Raw genomic sequence first — 22450 nt, 5'->3', positions numbered from 1 at the left:
TCCGCCGCCCCCCCCCCAATCCCTTCCGGTACCGCACCCACCAGGGGGCGCGCGCCGCGCGCGCCGGTGACGTTACCGGCCTCGCGGAAATGACGTCACCCCCGAGGGCGGGTAAATCATCAGCACCCAGCGGCCTTTTCCTTGTTTATTGTAAAAAAAAAACCAAAAAAAAAACCAACGAAAAAAAAATATATAACCAACAACGAAAAGCAATAAAAAATAATAAAATAAAACCAGCGAGCGGGCGTGTCCGCGAGTGACCCCACCCCCTCCCCGTAACGTTTGTTTAGAACTCGGCGGTTTTAGAACTTTATCGATTTTTTTAACAATTTCCGGGTTTTTAAGTTTTTTTTTTTTTTAGGTTTGTTTTTCTTAAAGTTTTTTTTTTTTTGCTAATTTTTTTTTTTTTTGTAAACGAGTTTTTCGGCGTTCAATAAGCTCGGGGTTAATTATAGAGAGGGGGGCAGTGGGGGGTAAGACTGGGGGGGCACAGGCTCAGTGTAGGGAGGGAAAAAAATGTGGAAAAAATGTGGAAAAAGGGGGGGAAGGTGAAGAAAAGGGAAGAGATAGGAGGAAAAAGGGAGATAGGGAGAAAAAAGAGGAAAAGGGACACATGGAGCCCCCACCCATGGAGCCCCCTCCCCACCCATCCAGCACCAAGAGGGTCCAGCAGCACCCAGGGGCTCGGACAGGCAATAATCGCCCCCCCTCACAGCAAACCCCTTGCCCGCCTCAAAACATTTAAATTACATTTTAAAAAAACCATTAAAACCCCCCAAATTGTGCGCACAGGGTTTCTATTTCACAAAAAAAAAAAAAAAAAAAGGAAATTTTTGCTTTTTAACTCTCCCTTCTGCCCCCGCCAACCCCACTCCAGAGAGGAAAACCACCAAAGAGGGGGGAAAACCTCCCCAAAAGAGAATCCCAGGCGCTTCCCAGTTCCCAGCTGGTTCCAACACAATCCGCTGTTTATCCTGCTCTCTAACTAAATACAACATGAAGGCAGCAGCGGGTGAGTCCCGGGGGATGTGGCACCCCCAGACACGGGATCTGGTGCTGGTCATCCCCGTGCTCCCACTGGACACGGGAGAGCCCCAGATCCCAAGGCCACAGGCTGTGGAGTGCAGGGGTGGCACACAGGGGACTCAAGGATGGGGCTGGGATCCACCCACTGCCCCCAGGACTGGAGCTGCAGGCTGGTGGCACTGGGAAGGCGGTGCCAGTGCGGGGGATGAGTCCAGGAAACGTTCCAAAACCCAAACGAACAAAACTTGGGATCGCAGAAGAACGAAACCATCCGTCAGCACGGAGCAGGCAGCAGCTGGTGGTGACCCGCTGATGGCAGAGCTTCTGCTGCCTTAGAGGTGTTCAGAGCTCCTGAGGACGGAGCTCCTGGAGGTGGTTGGAGCTCCTGGAGGTGTTTGGAGCTCTCAGGATCTCCCTTATTTCCGACAGGTCCGGTGTGGTGTCTGCTTCTTCTGCACCTCCAGCCGGCAGCGGCTGCGCTCGTCCAGCCAGGGCAGCTCGAAGTTCCTGTGGGCACAGCTGGTGTCACTGCAGCACCATCCTGACCCAAAATGGCACCATCGAGACCCAAAATGGGCAGGGTGCCTTGTTAGGAGTGACACTGGCACTCCCTTGCCCCAGCCCCTCCCGCCCCCAGTACTCACTGTGGGGTCAGTTTGGGCAAGGGCCGGCCAAAGGCGACGACGGGCAGGTAAGGGGTGATGAGCAAACTTTCCACTGTGGAGAGACACCAGAGAGTGTGAGACCCCCAACCTGTAACGCCACCCCTGACACCCCCTTCCCAAGCCTCACCATCATCTGGCTCAGGGAAAAATGAGGTAACTTCAGGTTCCGACTCCTGAATCCCTTTCCTTTTGTACATTCGGAGCTGCAGCCGCTGTAGGATTCTCTGTTCCCTGATCCGCTGGATGTCCCACCTGGAAAAGAGGATGGCTGGGAAAGTGAGGAGCTGTGGGGCAGTGCCACACTCCCCCAGAGACCAGAACCCCTCCCTCAGCAGAGAGAGAGTGATCACAGGGCTGCACTGGCTGCCAGTGATGTGAGAGCATCCCTCCTCCTGCAACATTCCTGGTGCCCATCCCAGCTGCACCCTGCTCTGCCCCCTGCTCCAGGTGACACCCCAGGACCCTCCCCTGTAAGACTGGGACTCCAGACCCCCTTTGCTCCAACCTTTTCCTTCGTTTCTCATCCAGCTCCAGCTTTGCGTGCCGTTTGGAGAAGACGCTGTCGTCCAGGTTCTGCAATGACACCAGACAGGGATCAGTGCATCATCCCAGGGCCAGATCCCCCCACCTCAGCCTCCCAGCCACAGATGGGGTTTGTGCTGGACGAGGGGATGAGATGCCACCAGCTCTGGGAGTGGGGGACAGCCCCTGGAAAGCCCCTGTGGCACCACTGATGGCTCACGTACCTCCAGGAGGTCCGAGGGGTTGGGGTCTCTCAGGGGCTCCACGACATGGTCCCTCCAAGACGGAACTGCAGGACAAGGAGAAGGGAGTTAGCCCACACCAGAATCCCCACAGCCACCCTCTGCACCATCCCACCACTTCCACACTCCCTTCCTGCCCATCCTTCTCCTTGGAGCACGGCTTGGGATGCCCCAAATCCCCATCCTGAGCCAGCAGTGGACATCTGGCTGACAACCATGTGACCACCCCCCATCCCCAGCCAGCCACAGGGCAGCAGAGCTGATCTCCACCCCCTTAGCCAAGCACACAAGCAAAGCTGAGGCACTCCCAGGCATGTGCCAGGCTCTGTCTGAGCCACAGTGCTGAGCCACCTGGCACAGCCCAGTTCCCAGCGCTGGCACCAACCTCGCTGAGCTTTGGGATTTGGGGACAGCAGGTGACCCCAGTGCTGTGTCACTGTGGCATGAGCCATAGAAACGTTTCCCACCCACACACCCACGGGAAGCTGCTCCACCAGACACCAGCCAGGAGCCCTGCCCAGAGTGGGGTGAGCCCAAGAAGAGATTTGGGACAGCCCAGAGCCAGCACCCACCGCAGTGGAAGGAGCCAGCAGCATGGCACCTCTCCACCACCAGGGGCACTCCCTTTGGGAATGTGGGAGCCCTTTCCCAGATTCAGAATGAGGGTGCTGAGCCCTGCTCCCAGGCTGGCCGAGCCCAGCAGCTTCTCCATCATTCTCTCCATCCTTACTTGCTACAGTCTCCTCCTTTTTGGGGGAAGGCTCCCGCAGCGGCAGCGGCGACGGGGGCGGCTGGTGCCAGCGGCACAGGTACATTTCTGTGGTGGACAGGTAGGGCAGGTCGTCGGCCTCACTGACAAAGCTTTTCTCCTTGGGGTGAGTGCCAGGACCCTTGGGTGGGGCTGATGCTCTCAGTGGGGTCTCCAGGAGCGAGCGGGTTTTTTCCGGAGTCTCTTGGCTCCGCAGTTCTCGTTTACAAACAGTTTCAGCCAAGGAGCCGCCTGATTCCTCCTTCCCCGGGGAGTGTTTTGGAGTTTTACTCTTCACTTTGGAGAATTCTGACACTAGTTTTTTCACAGGCGTCTTCCTCTCTGTGCTCCCAAATGTTGGCTTCCTGCAGGAGGAAGAAGAGCTGAGCCAGGCACATGGATCCTCGCCCTGCACCAGGGACGCTGTGGGGGGCTCCTGGCACCCCCAAACCAGGGTTGCTGCACCAGGGCCAGATTTGAGCAATTTACAGAGGGGTTTCCCCAGGATTTTGTGACCCTGCACTCCCCACACAGGCTTTCTTGAGGGTCTCCTTGACACAGGGATGTGTTCCTGGTACTGGGTGGCCTCTCCAAACACCTTAAAGGTGAAGCCATAGGGAGTGTCCCCCCTCCTCCCCACGCAGCCCCCCCCGTGCACTCTGTACCTTTTATGCCCCTTCCCGTTCCTGCCGTAGGGGAAGTGCTTGGGCTGCAGGGTCGGGGGAGGCTCCAGCAGCTCCTGGGGACACTCCAGAGGCAGCTTCTCACAGGCCTCTGCCTCAGGCTTCTCATCCACCTCAAAGCCCTGGAAGATGCGGTGCTTCTCCCGCTCGCTGTCCTTCTTCACCAGCTGCACCCGCCTTTCCATGCGCTCGATGCGCGCCAGGAGCTGCAAGGCAGAGCGGGGAGGGCTCACCTCGGGCTGGGGTCACCCCCTGGGCACCCCAGGGCAGCTGCCAATGGACAGCACAAAATGGCCACTCTCTGTCTGCTTCTCCTGCTACAAGGACATCTTCCACTATCCCAGCCGTTCCAAACCCTGTCCAACCCAGCCCGGAATACTTCCAGAGATGGGCCAGCAGAAAGCAGAGTTTTTGGGGGTCCCAAAATCTCTATGTGTCCTCCTCGAGGATGCAGGATGGAGAAAGGGGGTTGCAATTAGCTGCGGGTTTAAAGAGCACCTGGTTTCCCCTGCCCATGGTCACCTGCCCCCAGCTATCCCCAGCACTGGTTTTGGACAGCACCTCCCAAAGGTGTGGCTGTGGGGGGCCCAGCTTTGGGGAGCAGAGCCCAGTGCACACAGGGTGTGGCAGTCCCATGTCCCCAGCAGTGTCACCCGGGGAGGCTCTGCCCCTCAAGTCCCATCACGGACTTGCCACAGTGCGGCTCCTCCATGTTGGGGGACGCGGCATTGCCTGCGGTGACACCACGTGGGGTGTCCCTGTCCTTCCTGCCACAAACGGGGCCACCACTGCTGACACCACCACTGCAGCTGGGCACGGCCACCACTGCTGCTGGTGGCACACGGCCACAGGGCTGTGGGGCTGGCAGGGGGAGTGACCCATGGCTGTGGGGGGGACACTCAGCATCTGTGGGGTGACACAGCACCCATGGGGGGACAACGCAGGTGGGGACAATGCGGGGGGGGAGGGCACACATGGCATTTCTGGGGTGACACAGGACACACGTGGTGGGGGGGGGTAGGGAGGGAAGGAGGAGCACAGCTGTGGGGACCCCACAGTGTCCCCGCCCCAAGGCTGGCAGCCTCTCATGGCTGTGATGGACCCCAAATCCCCGAGGTGGCCCCAGCAGCGAGAGGCGACATCCCCTGTGGCCGTGTCCCGCCCGGTGACGCGGCTCCTTTAAGGTCCCCCCCCACCCCCCCGCACGGTCGCCACGGTAACGGGCGGCGGCCCGTTAACCCCCGCCCCGCCCCCGCCCTTTGTGCCCCCGCCGCTTTGTCTGGGGGGGGCTGCGACCCCCGGGGGCACCCGCGACCCCCGAGGGGGGGAGCCCAGCCCTGCGGTCGGCAGAGACCCCCAGGGTGGGATGGGGGGGTGGGGGGGGCAGAATTGTGTTTAACCCTTTGGTGAGGGGAGCATTAACCCCCCCCCCCCCCAGGGCGGTTCTGTAACCCCCCCCCCCCCCCGAGTACCAGATGCCCCCAGTGAGGGAATTCTCAAAGAGGGGGGGATTAACCCCTGGAGTGCCACGGGGGGAGAACAGTAACACCCAAGGGGGGGGGATATTAACCCCTGGGATGCCAGCGGGGGTGGTGAACCCCCAAAGGGAGGCACGGTAACTCCCGAGGGGGGGCCTCCCCCACGAGGGGAGAACATGTGGGGCATTAACAGCCAAGAGGGGGGGAATTAACCCCTGGGGTGCCACGGGGAGGGGGGGAGCAGGTTAACTGCCATGAGGGGCACATTAACCCCCAAGGGGGTTGGACGTTAACCCCTATGGGGGGACATTAACCCCCCCAAAAAAGGGGGGCATTAACCCTTGAAGGGAGCAGAGTTAACCCTCAAATAGGGGGGCAGTAACTGCCATGGGGTGCAGAATTAACCCCCAAAGAGGGGTGGACATTAACCCTCAATGGGATGGAATTAACCCCCAAAGAGAAAGAGGCATTCACCCCAAAGAATTAACCCTCAAAGGTGGGGGGCATTAACTCTCATGGAATGCAAAATTAACCCTTAATGAGGTGGTGGAATTAACCCCCAAAGAAGGGGGCCCATTAACCCCCAAAGAGGGCACTGAATTAACCCCCAAAAAGAGGTGAAATCATCCCCCAAAAAGGGGGGGAATTGGCCCAATAAGGGGGGTATTAACCCCAACAAGGGGAGGGTGTAAATTAAGCATTGAGGGGACGGAAATAAAAAAAAAGAGAAGTGAAATCAACCGCCAAAGAGTGGGGTATTAACCTCCAAAGAGTGGGGTAGTAACCCCCAAAAAAGGGGGGGGTATGAACCCCCAAAAAGGGGGGCAGCATTAACCCCTTGGGTGTCACGGGGTGTGAGAACTTTACTGTTGGTGGGCAGAACTCTACCACAATCCCAGGGACCCCTGGGTGGTGTTGGGGAGCCATTAACCCTAAAGGGAGGTGGCATCACTCTACGGGGGGGTGTTAAAGCTGGGGGGGGTTAAATCTAGTGGGGATCGCCCCATGGGGGGAGTCACCCCATAGAAGGGCGTTAAACGTAGAGGGGGTTAACCCTAGGGTGGGGGTCACCCCATGGTGGGGAGGGTAAACCTGAGGGAGGTTAAACCTAAAGGGGAATTAACCCTGGGGGGGGGTCACCCCACAGGGCAGTGGGTTCAGTCTGGGGGGGGGTGGGTTAAACCCAAGGAGGAGTTAACCTTGGCGGGAGTTAACCCCTTCCACGCCGCATTCCCGCCCACCTCCCCGTTCCCCCCGGTGCGCCCCCCCCCCCTCCCCGCTCCGTTCCCCCGCCGTACCGTGTCGCGCTCGGCCCGGAGCTCCTCGATCTGCCGCTCCTTGGCCTGCAGCTGCTGCTGCTGCTGCTCGATCAGGTCCAGCTGGAGCAGCAGGATCTGCCGCAGGCAGGCGGCCTGCCCGGGCGACCCTCCGCCGGCGCCCATCGCTGCGCGGGCCGCGGGCCGCCGCTTCCCCGGCTCCGCGGGCCCCGCTCCCGGCCCCGGCCCCGCTCCCGGCCCCGCCGCCGCCGCCTCCCCGGGCAGCCCGCCCGCATCCCCCGCCGCGGCCCTGCCCCCGCCGGCCGCCGGCCCCGCCGCGGCCCCGCTCCGCTCCCGCTCCGCCACCCCGCAGCCGCGGCCCGTGTGTGCCCCCAGCGGCGGCGGGGCCCGGGGCCGCCGGGCCGGCGGAGCGGGGCCTTCCTCCCCCTCCTCCCCCTCCTCCTCCTCCTCCTCCCCGCCCGCCCCCTCGGGCCGCCGCCGCCCGCCCCCCCGGAACGCCGTGGACCGCATGGCCGGGCCCCCGTTACCGCCCGCCGGCACCGCGGGGCGGCGGCGCGGGGGGCGCCGGGGGCATCGGCGCGGAGCGGCCCCTGGCCCGGGGATGACCCGCGCGGGGATGAGCCGCGCGGGGGGGCGGCGGGGCGGGGGTCGGTACCGGGCACGGGACCCCGGGTACCGGCGAACGGGGCTCGGCGCGCATGCGCCGGCGGCGGTGGGGGCGGTGGGATCCCCGGGGGTGAGGAGCGGGGCCGGTCCCCGCCTGGGGACCCCCGGGGCGGTGCCCACCCGCGCCGCTCCCCCCGGGCCGGGCCGGGGTGGGGGGGGGTGGTCGCGACACGCGGACACGCGTGAGGCGGGGGTCCCGCGCCGCAGTACCGGGGGCGGCCGCTCGGGGGCCCCCGAGAGTGGCGGTAGCGGCTTCCCGCCCCACGGGGGGGGGCTCGGGTCACGGGCCGGTCCCGTGGCGGGAGGGGACACGGAGCGGCGGGGGGACCACACAAAGGGGCCCCGAGCTATGAGCCCCCCCACGCGGGAAGGGCCGGCGATGGGCGAGCTGTGCTGTGATTCTGGGGGTCCGCACCTCCCCGTAGGCGCACACCCCCCCACGGGGGCTGTACCCCCCCCCCCATGCACACACAGAGCTCTGCAGTTCCTGCTGGACGTGTGCAAGAGCACACACACACACACGCGCGCAAAGTCCGCAGCACCCCCCTGCAGAGGCTGCAGCCCCAGCACACTCGTGCGTGCACGGACACGCACACGCACACGCGTGTCCCCCTGCAGCGAGCGAGCGCAGCCCCCGCTGCAGCACAGGCGCAGCCCGCAGACACTGCAGCCCGTGCTCAGCGCCCCCGACTGCGGTCCCGGAGCACACTCATGCACACTCATGCACGCTTATGCACACTCATGCATGCACACGCACAGCCCGGACTGCAGGCACGCATATGGACGCGTACCGACATGTATGTACACGTACACACACACACAAACACACAAACACACTCGGAGGAGCATTTCCCCCTCTCCCGGCTGAAACTCCACCCCTCCCGCAGCACACGGGGCCGTGTCACCGGGGACACACAGGGGACACGCGTGGCACGTGCTGGGGACGCACAGGGGACACGTGGGGGACGTGCCTCCCTCTGCAGAGCTGCGTTCAGGGACACGCAAACACCCGCGGGGGGAGATCCCCCTTCACCCACCCCCCTGCCAGCGTCAGGGTGCCCCTGCTCCTGGTGGCCGGGTCACAGTGGCGGTGCCACCCCCGCCGTGTGGCACTGGGGAAGCCACTCCGAGGTTCCTGCTGTGCCATGGGTCACATCAAGCCCTGCCAGTGGTGTGTGCACATGGGTGGGGGTTGTTCAGACACGGGGGGGGCTGTGGTTGTCACCCCCGTGTGATTGTGGTCACCCACAGGGGTGGCAGTGTTTGTCCCCCTGCGTGGCTGTGCTCAAACACACACACATCTGTGTTTACACACGTGTGTGGCCATTCTCATACACAGAGCCATGGTGGGCTCTGTGTTACACACGTGTGTGGCCGTTCTTGTATTCATAGCCTGGCTGTACATGTGTGGCTGTGTTGTGTTTGTACACACATGTGGCTGTGCTCACACACACATGACCGGGTTGATACACAGAGCCATGTTCACACACATGTCACCATGCTGACACACACAGAGCCATGTTCACACAGAGCCATGTTCACACACATGTGACCATGCTGACACACATACAGTGATGCTGACATGCATGACAGTGCTCACACACACACACAGCCATATTCACACATAGCCATGTACACACAAACACATAGAGCCATGTTTATACATGTGTGACCATGATGACACACACAGAAAAATGTTCACATGCATGACAGTGCTCACACACACACAGAGCCATGTTCACACACACACAAGTGGTCATGTTCACACACATACACGACCATGGTCACACACATGACAGTGCTCACACACACACAGAGCCATGTTTGCACACACAAAGTGGTCATGTTCACACACACACAGAGCCATGTTCACACACATTACCATGTTCACATGCATGACAGTGTTCACACACAGAGCCATGTTCACACACACGCCTGGCTGTGCTCTCTCTCACACACACACACACACACACACACACGTCCCTGTCCGCACACACGGGTGCCGTGTCCCCGCCGTGCCCGGGCCGGTGCCGGTGCCGGTGCCGGTGCCGGTGCCGGTGCCCGCTGCGGCAGGCCCACGTGCCGGCCGGCACCCGCCCGCACATGGCTCTGCAGCAGGGAGGCTGCTGGGGCTAAAAATGGAGCAGGGCGCACATGCCAGCGCCACGTGACGCGCATGGAGAGGGCTCCCCGCGAGAGGAGGAGGAGGAGGAGGAAGAGGAGGAGGAGGAGGAGGGAGCCCGCTCACATGGGCTGGCACTGATGCCAACCCGGCCGCTGGCCGCGGCGCCGTGGCCTCTCTGTGACCTGTGGGTTTGGAGGGGGGCGCTAATGGGGTGGCCCCCTCCCCACTTCCTCCCAGGTTTGACTTTTGGGAAGGTCAAACATGGGGTGACGGCGGAACGGGAAAGGGGAGGAGGGATCGCAGGTGGTGGGTCTGAGGTGGGGGATGTGGAGGCTGAAGGAGTTCCCGGTGCTGTCCCGCCCCCTACCCCCCTTTGCCCCCCCCGCCGTGGGGTCCCAAGGCTGCAGAGGGAACACAAACATCAGCACAAACATCAGTGAGATCTTGGGGGTTGGGGTAGGTGAGAGGGATCCCCGCCTGCCATGGCTACTCCCCCTGGGGGTGCTCCTCAGACCCCCCCACATGATGAACACACTGGGGTCCCCACTCCCCCAGGCGTCCTGCCCCCCTTTTGGACCCCCATTTCACAGGATCACCCCAATTTCTGGGCCCCCGAACCCTCCTGGGGTCCTGACACTCCCCAAACTCTATCCCAATGCACCTTTCCTGTGACCCTGCACCCTTAAATCCTAATGGGGTCCCTACACCCCCTGATCCTGCATTCCTTTGGGGTCCCCGCAACCTCCCGGGGTGCATTCATCTCTAAATCCCGCACGTCCACCAATCTGTGCGCTCCTGCTCCCCCCAGTCCTGCACTCCTGCACCCTCCTGGGGGGGTCCCTGTATCCCCAAACCCTGCACCCCAAAACCCTGCACTTCCTGGGGTCTCTCTGCACCCCAACACCGCTCTGCCCCATTCCGCAGTGCCAGGACACCGCGGGGTGTCCCCGCCTGTCTTGGGGTGCCCCCACCTGCCATGGGGTGCCCCGCCCGGGGCCAGGAATGCCTTGTTTACCCGATTTTTCCCGTTCCCGGGGAGGGAGGACAAATCTGGCAGCGGGAACTGCTGCCCCAGCCAAGAGCCGGGGGCCGAGCCAGGGCTGCTCCCTGCAGGAAAACACCCCAAAACCACCCCAAAACCGACCCTCCAAGCACTCTCCTGGCCCCCACAGCAGCACTGGGGTTCCTGCCCCACCCTTCCCCCCAGTGGGGACACATGAAAGGGGGGTCCGGGGTGCAGGACCCCCAAATTGGGTGGCACCCAGCACCTCTGGTTGCCCCCCAAAGCGCAGTTACGGGAGGGGAAACTGAGGCTCGATCTGTGTAGGGTGACACGGGGACACAGCTGGACCCGGTGTCCCCAAACCCACAGGGCAGCTGCAGCCCCATGGTGGCTCTGGGGGTGCTCAAGTGGGGCTGGGGGTACAGGGCTGGGGATCCTGTCCCGTGTCAGCCCCCGGTGTCCAGCGTGGGGGCCGAGGGGGTGATAAGCAAGAACGAACACCCGGTGTCCCGGCGGAGACACCCCCCCCTTTTCCTGGAAAAGGTTCAACAAGGTAAACAAGGCTCCAGCCCCGAGTAAAAATAAACCCTCGGCACGCAGGCGCCGGCCGGGAAGCGGGGCGAGCGTCACGCGGCACGGCCACGGCACCGGCACCGGGCACCGGCACCGGGCACCGGCACCGGGCACCGGCCCCACCGCCCCTCCGCTGCCGCCTTCCCCCGGGAGCAGTGGCAGAGGAGGGAAATGCGGGCTGTGGAAGTGGGGGGGTGCAGGGGGTGCACCTGGGGGTACACGGCACGGGAAGGGCAGGGGCACAGCCGGTGGCACGGACGGGGTGAGGGGTGTGTGCCCCCCCCGGCACTCCGGGCACCCCACGGCGGGTGGGGGTACCCCGCGGGGTCCTGGCACGACCCCGGGAAGTGCAGGATTTGGGGGTCCAGGATCCAGGGGGACAGGATCTGGGCTTGCAGGGCCCCCAGGAAAGTGCAGGGATGCAGGGTTTGGGGGTGCAGGGTTTGGGGGTGCAGGATGCAGCGATGCAGAGTTTGGGGGTGCAGGACGCAGAGTTTGGGGGTGCAGGATGCAGGGATTCAGGATTTGGGGGTGCAGGATGCAGGGGTGCAGGGTTTGGGGGTGCAGGATGCAGGATGCAGAGTTTGGGGGTGCAGGATGCAGGGATGCAGGGTTTGGGGGTGCAGGGTTTGGGGGTGCAGGGTTTGGGGGTGCAGGATGCAGCGATGCAGAGTTTGGGGGTGCAGGGTTTGGGGGTGCAGGGTTTGGGGGTGCAGGATGCAGCGATGCAGAGTTTGGGGGTGCAGGACGCAGGGGTGCAGGGTTTGGGGGTGCAGGATGCAGGGATGCAGGGTTTAGGCTTGCAGGGGTGCACAGATCCGTGCAAGTGCAGGATTTAGGGGTGAATCTGGCATGTGGCGACTTTGAGGAGCGTTCAGGTGCCCCCTCCGTGCCCTGGACTGGTTGGCACGGGCGCTGCCATAACGGGGTGCACAGGGAGCCGCGGGGAGCCCCCCCAGGCATAGACCCGGCCTCTGGGGGCGTTCCCGGCTCACGTCAGCGGCAGAACCCCCCTGTCCCGATGGCTTTGGTGGCCCCTCTCCCTCGCTCTGCTCCCCATGGGTGGTCCCAGAGTCGGGATATCCCGGAAATTTCCCAGCTGTGCCCAGCCCGGGGTCCCTGCTCCCAGCACCTCCACCAGGACCCCCCGTGCCGGGTTCCCAGCCTCACGGCGGGACCCTACAGAGAGACCCCAAGAGATTTGTCCCGTCCCTCGCAGCCCCACTCCCGTCCCGGGGATTCCTGGGGGATCGGGGATTCAGGCGAGCATCACAGGCGCCGTGCGCCGCAGCGCCGTGCGCGGGGATGTTTTCCCAATGCAGACGCGCGGCTGAGTCACGGATAATCACCGGGAACGTGCCGGGAGGGGAACGAGGAGCTGCGGGGGCCGGGGGCACCTCACGGTCCCGGCACGCGGGTCCCTGCACCCCAGCACCCGGGCGTCCCCCCCGGGTCCCCCGTGGCCGTGCCAGCCTGGCCCCACACATCCTTCCGGGAGCTGCCGCGGTTCTCCCGGCCGGAGGTGCCGCGGCACCGCGCACCCGCCCCGTGACTCAGGGCAAGGGCACGTCCTGTGGGGTGTCGGGGTGTTCCCACTGCCCCAGTGCCTTGGGGAGCCCCAAAATCCCGGACCACCCCCAGCAAGCCCCGGACACCGCCAGCTGGGGGGTTCCAGGAGGTCTTTGGGGTGCAGAGCTCTGGTGCCCCTCCTGGGTACTTCGCAGGGACACCGGAGGCCTCCCCTCCTGCGGGATGAGCTCGGAGGATTTCCCGGCGCTGGCACATCCGTGCTCGGCTCCTTCTCCTCCTGGCTGGGTGCCAGGGCAGCGCTCGGCACATGGCACCCCCAAAACCTTCCTGCAGGAGCACCCACGGAGCCCCCACGGTGCCACCGGGGCTGGGCTGGCCCCGGCCGGCTCCGCGACCCAGATCTGCCACCAAGCCTGCCCTGGCACGGCGTTGCCGCAGCCCCCGCGGCAGCCAGGAGCGGGGCCAGGCTGGGATGTGGATGCCAGGCACGTGCCACAGCGGGCACCCGCCGTGGGCAGCGTGGGGACAGCAGGGGACCATCGGCAGGGGACAGCCGTGCCGGGGGCTGTACCATGCACAGGCACCCTGCCATGCTGGAACAGGTGGGCACAGGAGACGGTGCCATGTGGGGTGACAGGGATAGCTGAGTGTCCCCAGTGCAGGGGGACAGTGCCACGCGGGGTTACTGGGGTACCTGGGTGTCCCTAGGACAATGGGCTGCGCTTTGAGGGGTGACAGAGGTACCTGGGTGTCCCCAGTGTTGTGCGGGGTGGCATCGGTGCCCAGGTATCCCCCAGGGGAAGGTGCCACGCTGAGTGCCAGTGCTGTGCCTGGATGTCCCCGCTGCAGGGGACAGCCAGTGCCGCGCTCAGGTGTTGCCAGTGCAGGTGACAGCGCTGTGCAAGGTGACAGGGCTGCCGCTGCCGTGACTGGGGGGATGGTGCCGTGCCAGGTGACAGATGTGTCAAGTACTGCACCCAAGCGTCCGCAGTGCAGGGGACACCGCTGCGCCCGGGGGTCCCCAGCGCGGGGACCGTGCTGTGCTGCCCGACGGGGCACCCCGTGTCCCCCGGTGCGGCTACCGGTGCAGGTCCCGGTCCCCGCGGGGTCCGTCAGGCGGCCCTGGTGCGGGGGTCCCCGCCGAGCCCGGGCTCCCCAGCGGCGGCGCGGGGCCGGGGCCGCCGGCGGAAAGTGTGTCACTGGGGCACGAGGCTGTCCCCGGGAATCACATGGGGGAGGCGGCGGCGCCGCGTGCGGCCCAGTGCGCAGCCGCGGCCGGTGCGGGGGGCGGCGGGGCGGGCGGCGGGCGCACAACAGCCCGCACCGGGCGGCGGCGCGGCACGGCTCGGCGCGGCTCCGCTCCGGGAGGCTCACGGGGCCGGGACAGGATGGCGGCCCCCGAGGCCGGCAGCACAGGTCAGTGCCCCGCCGGAGCCCCCCACCCCCGGGACCACCGTGCGGGCACCGGCAGCGGCAGCGGTCCCCGGCACCGGAGCGGATTGGGGGTCAGCGCCCCGGGACCGCGGAGAGGGGCTGCGCGCTTGAGACGCGAGTTGGAGGGGTCCGGACACCGGGACCGAGGGGTCCCGCACGCCCGACCGGGCAGGATGCGCACTGGGACCGCGTCCCGGAACGGGACTCCGTCCTACCGGGACCGGGGGGTCCTGCAGAGCGGGGTAAGGCTCGGACAGCGGGGCCGGGGTGTCCCCTGGAGGAGGGTAGGGAGGGCTGCGCGCCGGTACCGGGCGTCTTGCACGCCAGGGCGACGTGAACACCGGCACCGGGGTGCTCCGGTGATCGGGGCAGGAGGGATGGAGACCGGACTGGGGTGTCCCGAACGCCGGAGCGTGCGGGACGCGGGGGTAGGAAGGCTGAGAACGGGGATCTGTGTTCCGGGAGGCCCCGGACAGCGGGATCGGAGGGGAGCGAGGCGGGACCCGGGTGTCCCGGAGACCGGGACCGAGGATTCCCGAACGCCGGAGAGTGCGGGACGCGGGGTTAGGAAGGGTGAGAGCAGGGATTGTTGTCTCCTGGGCAGCGGAACCGGAGGGGAGTGAAGTGGGTCCGGGTGTTGTCTCCTGGGGCAGCGGAACCGGGCTGTCCCAGGAACCGGGAGCGCACTGGGATCGGTGTGTACGGGCGGCGGGAGCGATCAGGGTGACCGGAGGAGACTGCGGCGGGAGCGGGGTGTTCCTATCAGCGGCACCAGGGCCACGGGACCGGGCAGCCCGTGGACGGCCGAGGCGGTGCCGCGCGTGTCGGGGCTCCCTGCGCACCGGGAGGGGGGGGGGGGACCGGAGGCGGTGCCCCCCCCCTTCCCCCGTGTCCCCCCCCGCACGTGTCCCCCTCCCCGCCGCTGCCACGTGCGGAGTTTGTTTTCCCCTCAGCCCCGCCCCGCCCCCTCCCATTGGTCGGCACATGACATCAGCGATGACGTCACGCGCGGAACTGGGGACGCCGCCGTTCATTGGGGGGGCGGCCCTGTCTCCGGGGCAACGAGAAGGGGCGGGGCGGAATTTGGCCAATGAGAGGAGGGTGGGCGTGGTAAAGCGTGAAGGGGCGGGGTTTAGGGGGGCCACGTGCGGCTGGAGCACGTGGGGCGGCGGCGTGAGGCCGCCTGAGCTTGGGGGGGGGCTGCGGGGAGGCTGTTTGGGGGGGGGTTCCCTGTGTTTTGGGGTCAACAGAGTTTCCCTCTCTCTGGGGCAAGCCTTTCTGGGGAATCTCCGCACCTCAAATCCTAAAACGAGTGTCCCAAAGCTTTGGGGTGCGGGGATCCCCCCAATTATTTTGGTGCCTTAGCAGCGGGGTGTCCCCAGGATCAGCTGCCCCGGAGGTGGGACCCACTGTCCCCAATTCGGTGACCCCCTTTGGAGGTGGTTCAGTGAGGGGGGATGGTGACAAGCTGGCTCTGGCGCGTGGCATCTGTGCCAGCGGCACCGTGTGCGGCGGGAGACACATGGCCCTGGTGATCCCGTGTGTCCCCGACATCACCATCCACGTGTCCCAGCCCGGAGTCGTGTCCCGGTGCTGCTGTCCCTGCCCCGTGAGTGGGGTGACAACGACTGTGCCTTCAGCCAGGAGCCACGCGTGTGTCCCCCAACCATGCTCTCCCCATTTTCGGGGGTCCTCACACAGCTCCTCAGTCCTGCAGTGGGGACTTACCTCCCTCAGTTTGGGGGCGCTGCGCTGGGAGCATCCCGGTGCCATGGGGGGGCTGCACCGGGGGCACCCCAGTGCCGTGAGGGCTCCGTCCCGGGGGGCTGCGCCGTGGCACCGTCCCGGGAGCTGTGGGGCGGGAGCTGCAGGCACCGAGCCAGGAACGGCAGCAGTAACTCTGTGACCTCCTGATTTCACCTCTGCAGACGGTTCCCAGCCCACATTCCTCCTGCAGGCAATTCCGGGGTGCCCTGCCCGTGTCCCCAGCCGGCACGTACCCGGATAAACCCGGCTGTCCCCGTCCCACGTGGAGCCGTGGCCCGTGGCTGCCGCTGGGTGCGGTGCCTGACTCAGGGTGGGCGGCACACGTGCGGCGCAGCGGGATATCCACGGATCCGGGATGCATCCGGGGCGCTTCCCTGGAGACCCCACCCCGCGTGGGGCTGCGATTCCCCTCTGCGGGGCTTCCCCCCCACCCCCGCGGTGCCTGGTGGAGCTCAGTGCATAAGTGGCCCACGGGGATGCCCGTGGATATGGGATGCTTCCCTATGTATCCCACCCCACCCGGGGCTGCAATCGCCCTCCGAGGGGTTTCCCCCTCCTCAGCTGGCAGAGGCTGAGCCTGGCACAGCTCAGTGTACGTGTGGCTGCGCGGGATGCCCACGGATCCTGATTGCCGATGGATTCGGGGTGCTTCCCTGGGCATCCCACCCACCTCCGTGAGTCGGGGGAGGCTGAGCCCGGCCCAGCTCGGTGCATGAGTGGTTCCTTCTCTCTGCAGGTGGGGTGATCAGCTACGTGGGCTCCAGCGGCGCCTCTCCCACCCGCACCAGCCCCGTGTCCCTCTGCAGCGACAGCTCCAACGGGAGCTCCCAGTCGGGCTCGCAGCCCTTCCCCACCTACTTCCCACCGTCGCCCACCGGCTCCCTCCAGGATTCCCGCGCCTATGGCGGAGCCACGCTGGCCCCCCATGAAGACGGCTCCCCTTCCTCCTCCTCGTCATCCTCTTCCTCCTCCTCCTCTTCCTCGTTCAGTTCCTCGGTGAATTTCCCCGGGGTGCAGCCGGTCCCCGCGGACGAGCGGCGCCGCAGCTCGCCGAGCAAAGCCGGCAGCACCGTCACCAGTGAGTGGGGCTCACGGGGGGGGGGGTGGCGGGGGGGTCTCCTCATCCCTGGACCCCGCTGACCCCCGTCGCCCCGCAGAGCTGAACGGGATGGTGCTGCTCTGCAAAGTCTGCGGGGACGTCGCCTCCGGCTTCCACTACGGCGTCCACGCCTGCGAGGGCTGCAAGGTACCGGGATGGGGCCGGGGATGGGGCACGGAGCCCCTGTCCCACTGCGGGGACCCCCAGTGATTCCTCCCGCTCGTCCCGCAGGGCTTCTTCCGCCGCAGCATCCAGCAGAACATCCAGTACAAGAAGTGCCTCAAGAACGAGAATTGCTCTATCGTCCGCATCAACCGCAACCGCTGCCAGCAATGCCGCTTCAAGAAGTGCCTGCTGGTCGGCATGTCCCGTGATGGTGAGCTCGGAGCGACCCTCGTGACGTCCTGAGCCGGGGATTCCCTCCGGGGGTGGGATTTTCCGTGCCCAGCGAGCTGGTCCCTTCCCGGGATGTCTCCGGGGCTGTACCTCCCGTCTGGAGCCGCCCCCCCCGCCTGTGCTGGGTGCTGTGCCTGTCCCACGGGATGTGTCCCCCTTTCCTGGAACCCCCCCATATGTGGGGCTGCTTGTCCCTTCCAAGGCTGAGTGCCCCGTGCCCAGAGCTCCATGTCCCCCCCATGGCCAGGGCTGTGCATCCCCTCCCACATCGGGTCCCCCAACATCGAGGCTGTATGTCCCTCCCTTGGATGCTTCCCCCACTACTCAGATCTCTACATCCCTCCCGGGATGGGTCCCTCTATGTTCAGGGCTCAGTGTCCCCTCCAGGACCCGGTATTCCAATTTTAAAAGCTCCGTGTCCCCTCCCGGGATGGGTCCCCCTATGTTGGGTCCCCTCCAGGACCGGGTCTTCCCATTTTTAAGGCTCCGTGTCCCCTCCCGGGATGGGCTGCGTGTCCCCTCCAAGCCCGGGGCAGGGATACAGCCTTGCTCCCATCAGCCCCTCATGGTGCAGGTCTGGGGGGGCAGGGGGGTGTCCCCACCAGCCGCTGATGTCCCCCTAACCCCGGTGTCCCCCCTCAGCCGTGCGCTTCGGGCGCATCCCCAAGCGGGAGAAGCAGCGGATGCTGGCGGAGATGCAGAGCGCCATGGGCGGCATGGCCAGCGCCCCACCGCCGATGCCGGGGCCCGGCGAGGGTCCCGCCGCGGGCGGGGGGCACGCAGCGCCCCCCGGCCCCCCGCCGCTCGCCCCCCCCGCCTGCTTCTCCCAGTTCCCCCAGCAGCTGACGCCGCCCCGCTCGCCCAGCCCCGGCGGGGCCACCGAGGATGTCATCGCGCAGGTGGCCAAGGCGCACAAGGAGATCTTCATCTACGCGCACGACAAGCTGGGACCCCCTCCCGCCTGCGACAGCGGCCTCCTGCGCTGGGACGCGCCCCCCGCCTGGGCCCCCGGCCCCCCCGAGCCCCGGCTGTGCCCCGCCGCCTATCCCGAGCCCCCGGCCCCGCGGGGGTGCCCCTGGCCCCGCGGCCCCAAGGACGTCCTGCCGGTGAGCGCTCCCGCTCCCCCCACACCCCCCGGCTATTTTTAGCCGCTAATCACATTAACCCCCTCGTCCGTGCCCCACTCCCCCGTGGGGAGAGCCCGGGGGTGCCCCCGGTGCCCGCTGACCGCCGCTCCCCCGCAGGCGTGCCCCATGAACAGCCACGTGCCCGGGCGCAGCGGGCGCTCCGTGCAGGAGATCTGGGAGGATTTCTCCCTCAGCTTCACCCCCGCCGTCCGCGAGGTCGTGGAGTTCGCCAAGCACATTCCCGGCTTCCAGGCGCTCTCCCAGCACGACCAGGTCACCTTGCTCAAGGCTGGCACCTTTGAGGTACGTCCTGGAACGGTGAGGAGTTGATGGTGCCCCACAGACTGACAGGGTGCCCCATGGACTGGCACAGAGCCCCAAAGCATGGGAACAGTGGGCCAGAACACAGCAGGAGCCCCGTGGCATTGCAGTGCCCCACATTTGAGAGCCACGGCGCCCATGGCATTGCCTGGTGCCTCAGAGCACTGCAGTGCCCCACATTTGGGATCTGTGGCACAGAGCACGGTGTCCCTGTCATGGCACAGTGCCCTGAGGACTGGCATGGAGCCCTGCAGCACTGCAGTGCTTCACAATCAGGAGCTGTGGCATGCAGCACAGTGCTCCTGGCATTACACGGTGCCCCATGGCACTGCAGTGCCACTCTTTTGGGAGCTGTGGCATGGAGCACGATGCCCCAGGCATGGCATGGTACCCCATAATTGGGGACCACGGGCTAACATGAAACCCCATGCCCCATTGTAATGGCCCACATTTGGGAGCTGTGGCATGTAACACAGTGCCCATGGCATGGTACCCCACATTTGGTGGTCACAATATGGATCACAGAGCCCATGGCATAGCACAATGCCCTGGCATTGCCTGGTGCCCCGTGGCACGGCAGTGCCCCACATTTTGGAGCCGTGGCATGAAACACAGTGCCCCTGGCATCACACGGTGCCCATGGCATGGTACCCCACATTTGGTGGTCACAATATGGATCACAGAGCCCATGGCACGGCACAGTGCCCCTGGCATTGCCTGGTGCCCCGTGGCACGGCAGTGCCCCACATTTGGGAGCTGTAACATGGAGACCGATGTCCCTGGCATGAAGCACGGTGCCCGTGGCTCTGCCTGGTGCCCTGTCCCACATCCTGCCCCCTGCCCACAGGTGCTGATGGTTCGTTTTGCGTCGCTCTTCGACGTGAAGGAGCAGACGGTGACGTTCATGAGCCGCACGCGGTACGGGCTGGAGGAGCTGTGGGCCATGGGCATGGGAGACCTGCTGGGGGCCATGTTCGACTTCAGCGAGAAGCTCAGCGCCCTCGAGCTCAGTGACGAGGAGCTGGGGCTCTTCACTGCCGTTGTCCTGGTCTCAGCAGGTGGGCACGGGAGGATTTGGGGACATTGAGGAGATTGGGGCTGGGATCAGAGGAGTTTGGTAAAGAGGGGTTTGGAAAAGAATCGAGGGGTTTGGGGCTGGGATCAGAGGAGTTTGGAAAAGAATCGAAAGGTTTGGGGCTGGGATCAGGGGTTAGTGGGGTGTTCGGGGCATTCAGGGATGGGATTTGGGTGGCACTGAGGTGATACAGGGGGAAGGAATATCAGGGGGTTCAGTGCTGAGATGGGGGTGATGCTGGGGTGTGATCAGGAGGTTTTGGGGGTGGAACTGAGGTGTCCCCTCCGCTGCCTCGTCAGACCGCTCGGGCATGGAGGACACGGCATCGGTGGAGCAGCTGCAGGAGACGCTGCTGCGGGCCCTGCGCGCCCTCGTGCTGAAGACGCGCCCGGCCGAGACCTCGCGTTTCACCAAACTGCTGCTGAAGCTGCCGGACCTGCGCACCCTCAACAACCTCCACTCCGAGAAGCTGCTCTCCTTCCGCATCGACGCCCAGTAGTGCCCCCCCGGATCCCCCTCCCGCGCACCCCTGTACATACACCACAGCGGGGGGACGGACACACAGACCTCCCCCCCTCCCCCGGGGCAGCACCGACCCCGTGGCGCCTGTCGGACTCGCAGGGATTCACCCCGAGGTGGGCGCCAGGATGCTGGGACCCCCCTCCCACCCCAACCCCAAATCGGGCACCACCCCCACGGCACCGCTGGCAGCGCCGGGGGGTCCCCTCGCCCCGACACCCCCGTTCTGGCGGCCGGGGGTGGGATGCAGAGCCGTGCTGGGGGGGTGGGTGGGTCTAGAGGAGAGGGTGGTCGGGGAGGGGGGGGGTTTGGTTGGTTGTTTTTTTTTTCATCATATATTTATTACATAAATATATAGTAAAATAGACCAGCAACAATTACCATAAAAATATCTTTCTTTAAAATCCTGACCAAAACACAAAAGGGTTTAAAATCGCACGTCACAGACTGTGATTGTCACGGGGGCTCCACGGCCCCCCCGGCCCGCGCCCCTACATTCAGCGACGCCGGCCGCGCCCCCCCCCCCCCCCCAGCACCCTGCATAGTGGGGGACCCCGCGTGGGGCGCGCCGAGCCGAGCCGGGCCGTGCCGGGGCGGTGCTGGGCCAGGTGCTGGCCGGGCTCGACGCCCGCGGGCAGGGGCAGCTCTGGAGCCATGAGGTATGTGCTTGGGGGGGGGGGGGGGGGGGGACACAGAGGGGCGCGGGGACCGGGGGGGGGGGGGGACGCGGGGTGGCCCGGGGGAGGTGGCGCAGGGGGTGGGGGGCACCGCTGTGGCCCCCCGGGACCGACGCTGGATGCTGGACGTGCGATGGCGACGCGAGACGGAGACGCGGGGACGGCCCGGGGGGGGCGTGGGGGGTGTACGGGGTGGGGGGCGTGCGGGTGGGCAGCGGGTGGGGGGGGGTCGGCCTGAGCCCCCCCCCCCCCCAGCCCGGGACAAGCTGCCCCAGGGCCCCGTGTGGCCGCTCGGGGGGGGGTCACGGGGGCTGATTAAGACACGTCCCGTGTCGCGACGGGAGCGCGCGGTGTCGCACGGAGTGTGCGTGCGCGGGAACGCGCGGGCAGCGCGGGGACACGGCACCGGCACCGCAACGACATGGAACGGCACCGGAACGGCCACGGTACCGGCACCGGAACGGCCACGGGCACCGGCACCGCGCCCTCATTGCACCAACAGGAGTTGCCATGGCACTGACATGGCACTGACACGCGTGGCCGTGGCACCGGCGTTGCGCCAACGCGCCTCGCGCTGGCACCGACATGGCACAGCCGCGGCGCTGGCACGGCACCAGCGCGCGTGGCCGTGGCAGCAAAATGGCACTGCCACCACCGGGCGTGGGGGGCATCACCCGGGTGCCGCGGCCCCGCCCGTGGCCCGAAGGCACGAGGTGGGACCGGTGCTGCCAGGGGTGGGGGGCGAACGCCCGAACCTGTGCCCCCCCCAGTGCGGGCGTTAGTGTTCGGCTCCTATTGCACCGCCCGCAGCCGGTGCTGCCGGGACCCCCAAACCGGGACCCCCAAACCGGGGATCCCAGCCGGGCCCCCCTGAGCCAGGCCCCTGCGTGGGGGTTTAAGACATTTTGCACCAAGGTCCAGTCCGGCGCTGGTATTTGGGGCTGGGGGCAGGCGCCCCCACCCAGGGTACCCCGGGGTGCCACAGCCCCGCTGTGCCCCCCAACCCAGCTGCAAGGGGTCTGGCAGGGCCCCCCAACACCACTCCCATGGTTGGGGGGGAGTCTGGAGTGTGGGGGGAGCCCAGCCCGGCCCCCTGTGCCTATGGGGGGGGAACGGGGACGTGTCTGGTGTTGGGATTTTTCTGCTTTTAAACGACCCGTAAAAAGATTTTTTTTTAATTACAAAAATTATATATTTTATATATATTTATATATATATATATATATATATATATTAGCTTAGGTGGGCCCGGCCTGCCTTGCCGGCCCCCCCCCGGCCCGCACCCCCCCTCGGCCTCCGCCTGAGGTAAGAAAAAATTCACAAACCTAAATTTGGGAGGGGGGGGGGTTTAAAAAGGTGATAAAACCATTCCCGGGTGCCCCCTCGCAGCTGTGCCCCCCCCCACCCCTCAAGCCCCCTGTGGGATTCCCCCTGCCGGCCCCCACCTCAGCCCGGCCCCCCCCGGGAGCACTGGGGGGGCAGTTGGGGGGTGCAGCC

The 22450-nt window shown here is 65.6% G+C and overlaps 2 protein-coding genes across 2 annotated transcripts; one reads left to right on the top strand and one right to left on the bottom strand.

Moving 5' to 3' along the window:
• Window positions 1–947: 947 nt before the first annotated feature.
• On the bottom strand, window positions 948–6846 carry MSL1 (MSL complex subunit 1). The gene is made up of 8 exons (XM_066566847.1): window positions 6663–6846; window positions 3869–4092; window positions 3186–3568; window positions 2438–2502; window positions 2197–2264; window positions 1819–1943; window positions 1671–1743; window positions 948–1533 (listed from the first exon to the last, which is right to left on the bottom strand). Exons 1-8 carry the CDS (start codon window positions 6804–6806, stop codon window positions 1443–1445), a joined length of 1173 nt encoding a protein of 390 aa, XP_066422944.1. The 5' UTR covers window positions 6807–6846; the 3' UTR covers window positions 948–1442.
• A 7001-nt stretch (window positions 6847–13847) lies between these two features.
• NR1D1 (nuclear receptor subfamily 1 group D member 1) lies at window positions 13848–20492 on the top strand. The gene is made up of 8 exons (XM_066566986.1): window positions 13848–13954; window positions 16476–16817; window positions 16897–16985; window positions 17070–17214; window positions 17877–18340; window positions 18479–18664; window positions 19530–19740; window positions 20057–20492. The coding sequence occupies exons 1-8, from the start codon at window positions 13927–13929 to the stop codon at window positions 20254–20256; spliced, it is 1665 nt and encodes a 554-aa protein (XP_066423083.1). The 5' UTR covers window positions 13848–13926; the 3' UTR covers window positions 20257–20492.
• Window positions 20493–22450: the final 1958 nt, after the last annotated feature.

The sequence above is a fragment of the Molothrus aeneus genome, chromosome 28, assembly GCF_037042795.1.
Source record: "Molothrus aeneus isolate 106 chromosome 28, BPBGC_Maene_1.0, whole genome shotgun sequence".
NCBI classification, from domain to species: domain Eukaryota; kingdom Metazoa; phylum Chordata; class Aves; order Passeriformes; family Icteridae; genus Molothrus; species Molothrus aeneus.
The sequence above is the reverse complement of the archived record's forward strand: the minus strand, read 5'-3'. Positions and strand labels throughout refer to the sequence as shown.

Excerpts from the sequence above, each read along its gene's own strand:
- MSL1 (XM_066566847.1), bottom strand. The coding sequence starts at position 6,806 with ATGGGCGCCGGCGGAGGGTCGCCCGGGCAGGCCGCCTGCCTGCGGCAG. Across the intron at positions 4,093-6,662 it reads TCCGGGCCGAGCGCGACACG|CTCCTGGCGCGCATCGAGCG; the intron begins GTACGGCGGGGG and ends TCTGCCTTGCAG. Across the intron at positions 1,944-2,196 it reads GATGAGAAACGAAGGAAAAG|GTGGGACATCCAGCGGATCA; the intron begins GTTGGAGCAAAG and ends CCTCTTTTCCAG.
- NR1D1 (XM_066566986.1), top strand. The coding sequence starts at position 13,927 with ATGGCGGCCCCCGAGGCCGGCAGCACAG. Across the intron at positions 17,215-17,876 it reads GGTCGGCATGTCCCGTGATG|CCGTGCGCTTCGGGCGCATC; the intron begins GTGAGCTCGGAG and ends GTCCCCCCTCAG. Across the intron at positions 18,665-19,529 it reads TCAAGGCTGGCACCTTTGAG|GTGCTGATGGTTCGTTTTGC; the intron begins GTACGTCCTGGA and ends CCCTGCCCACAG.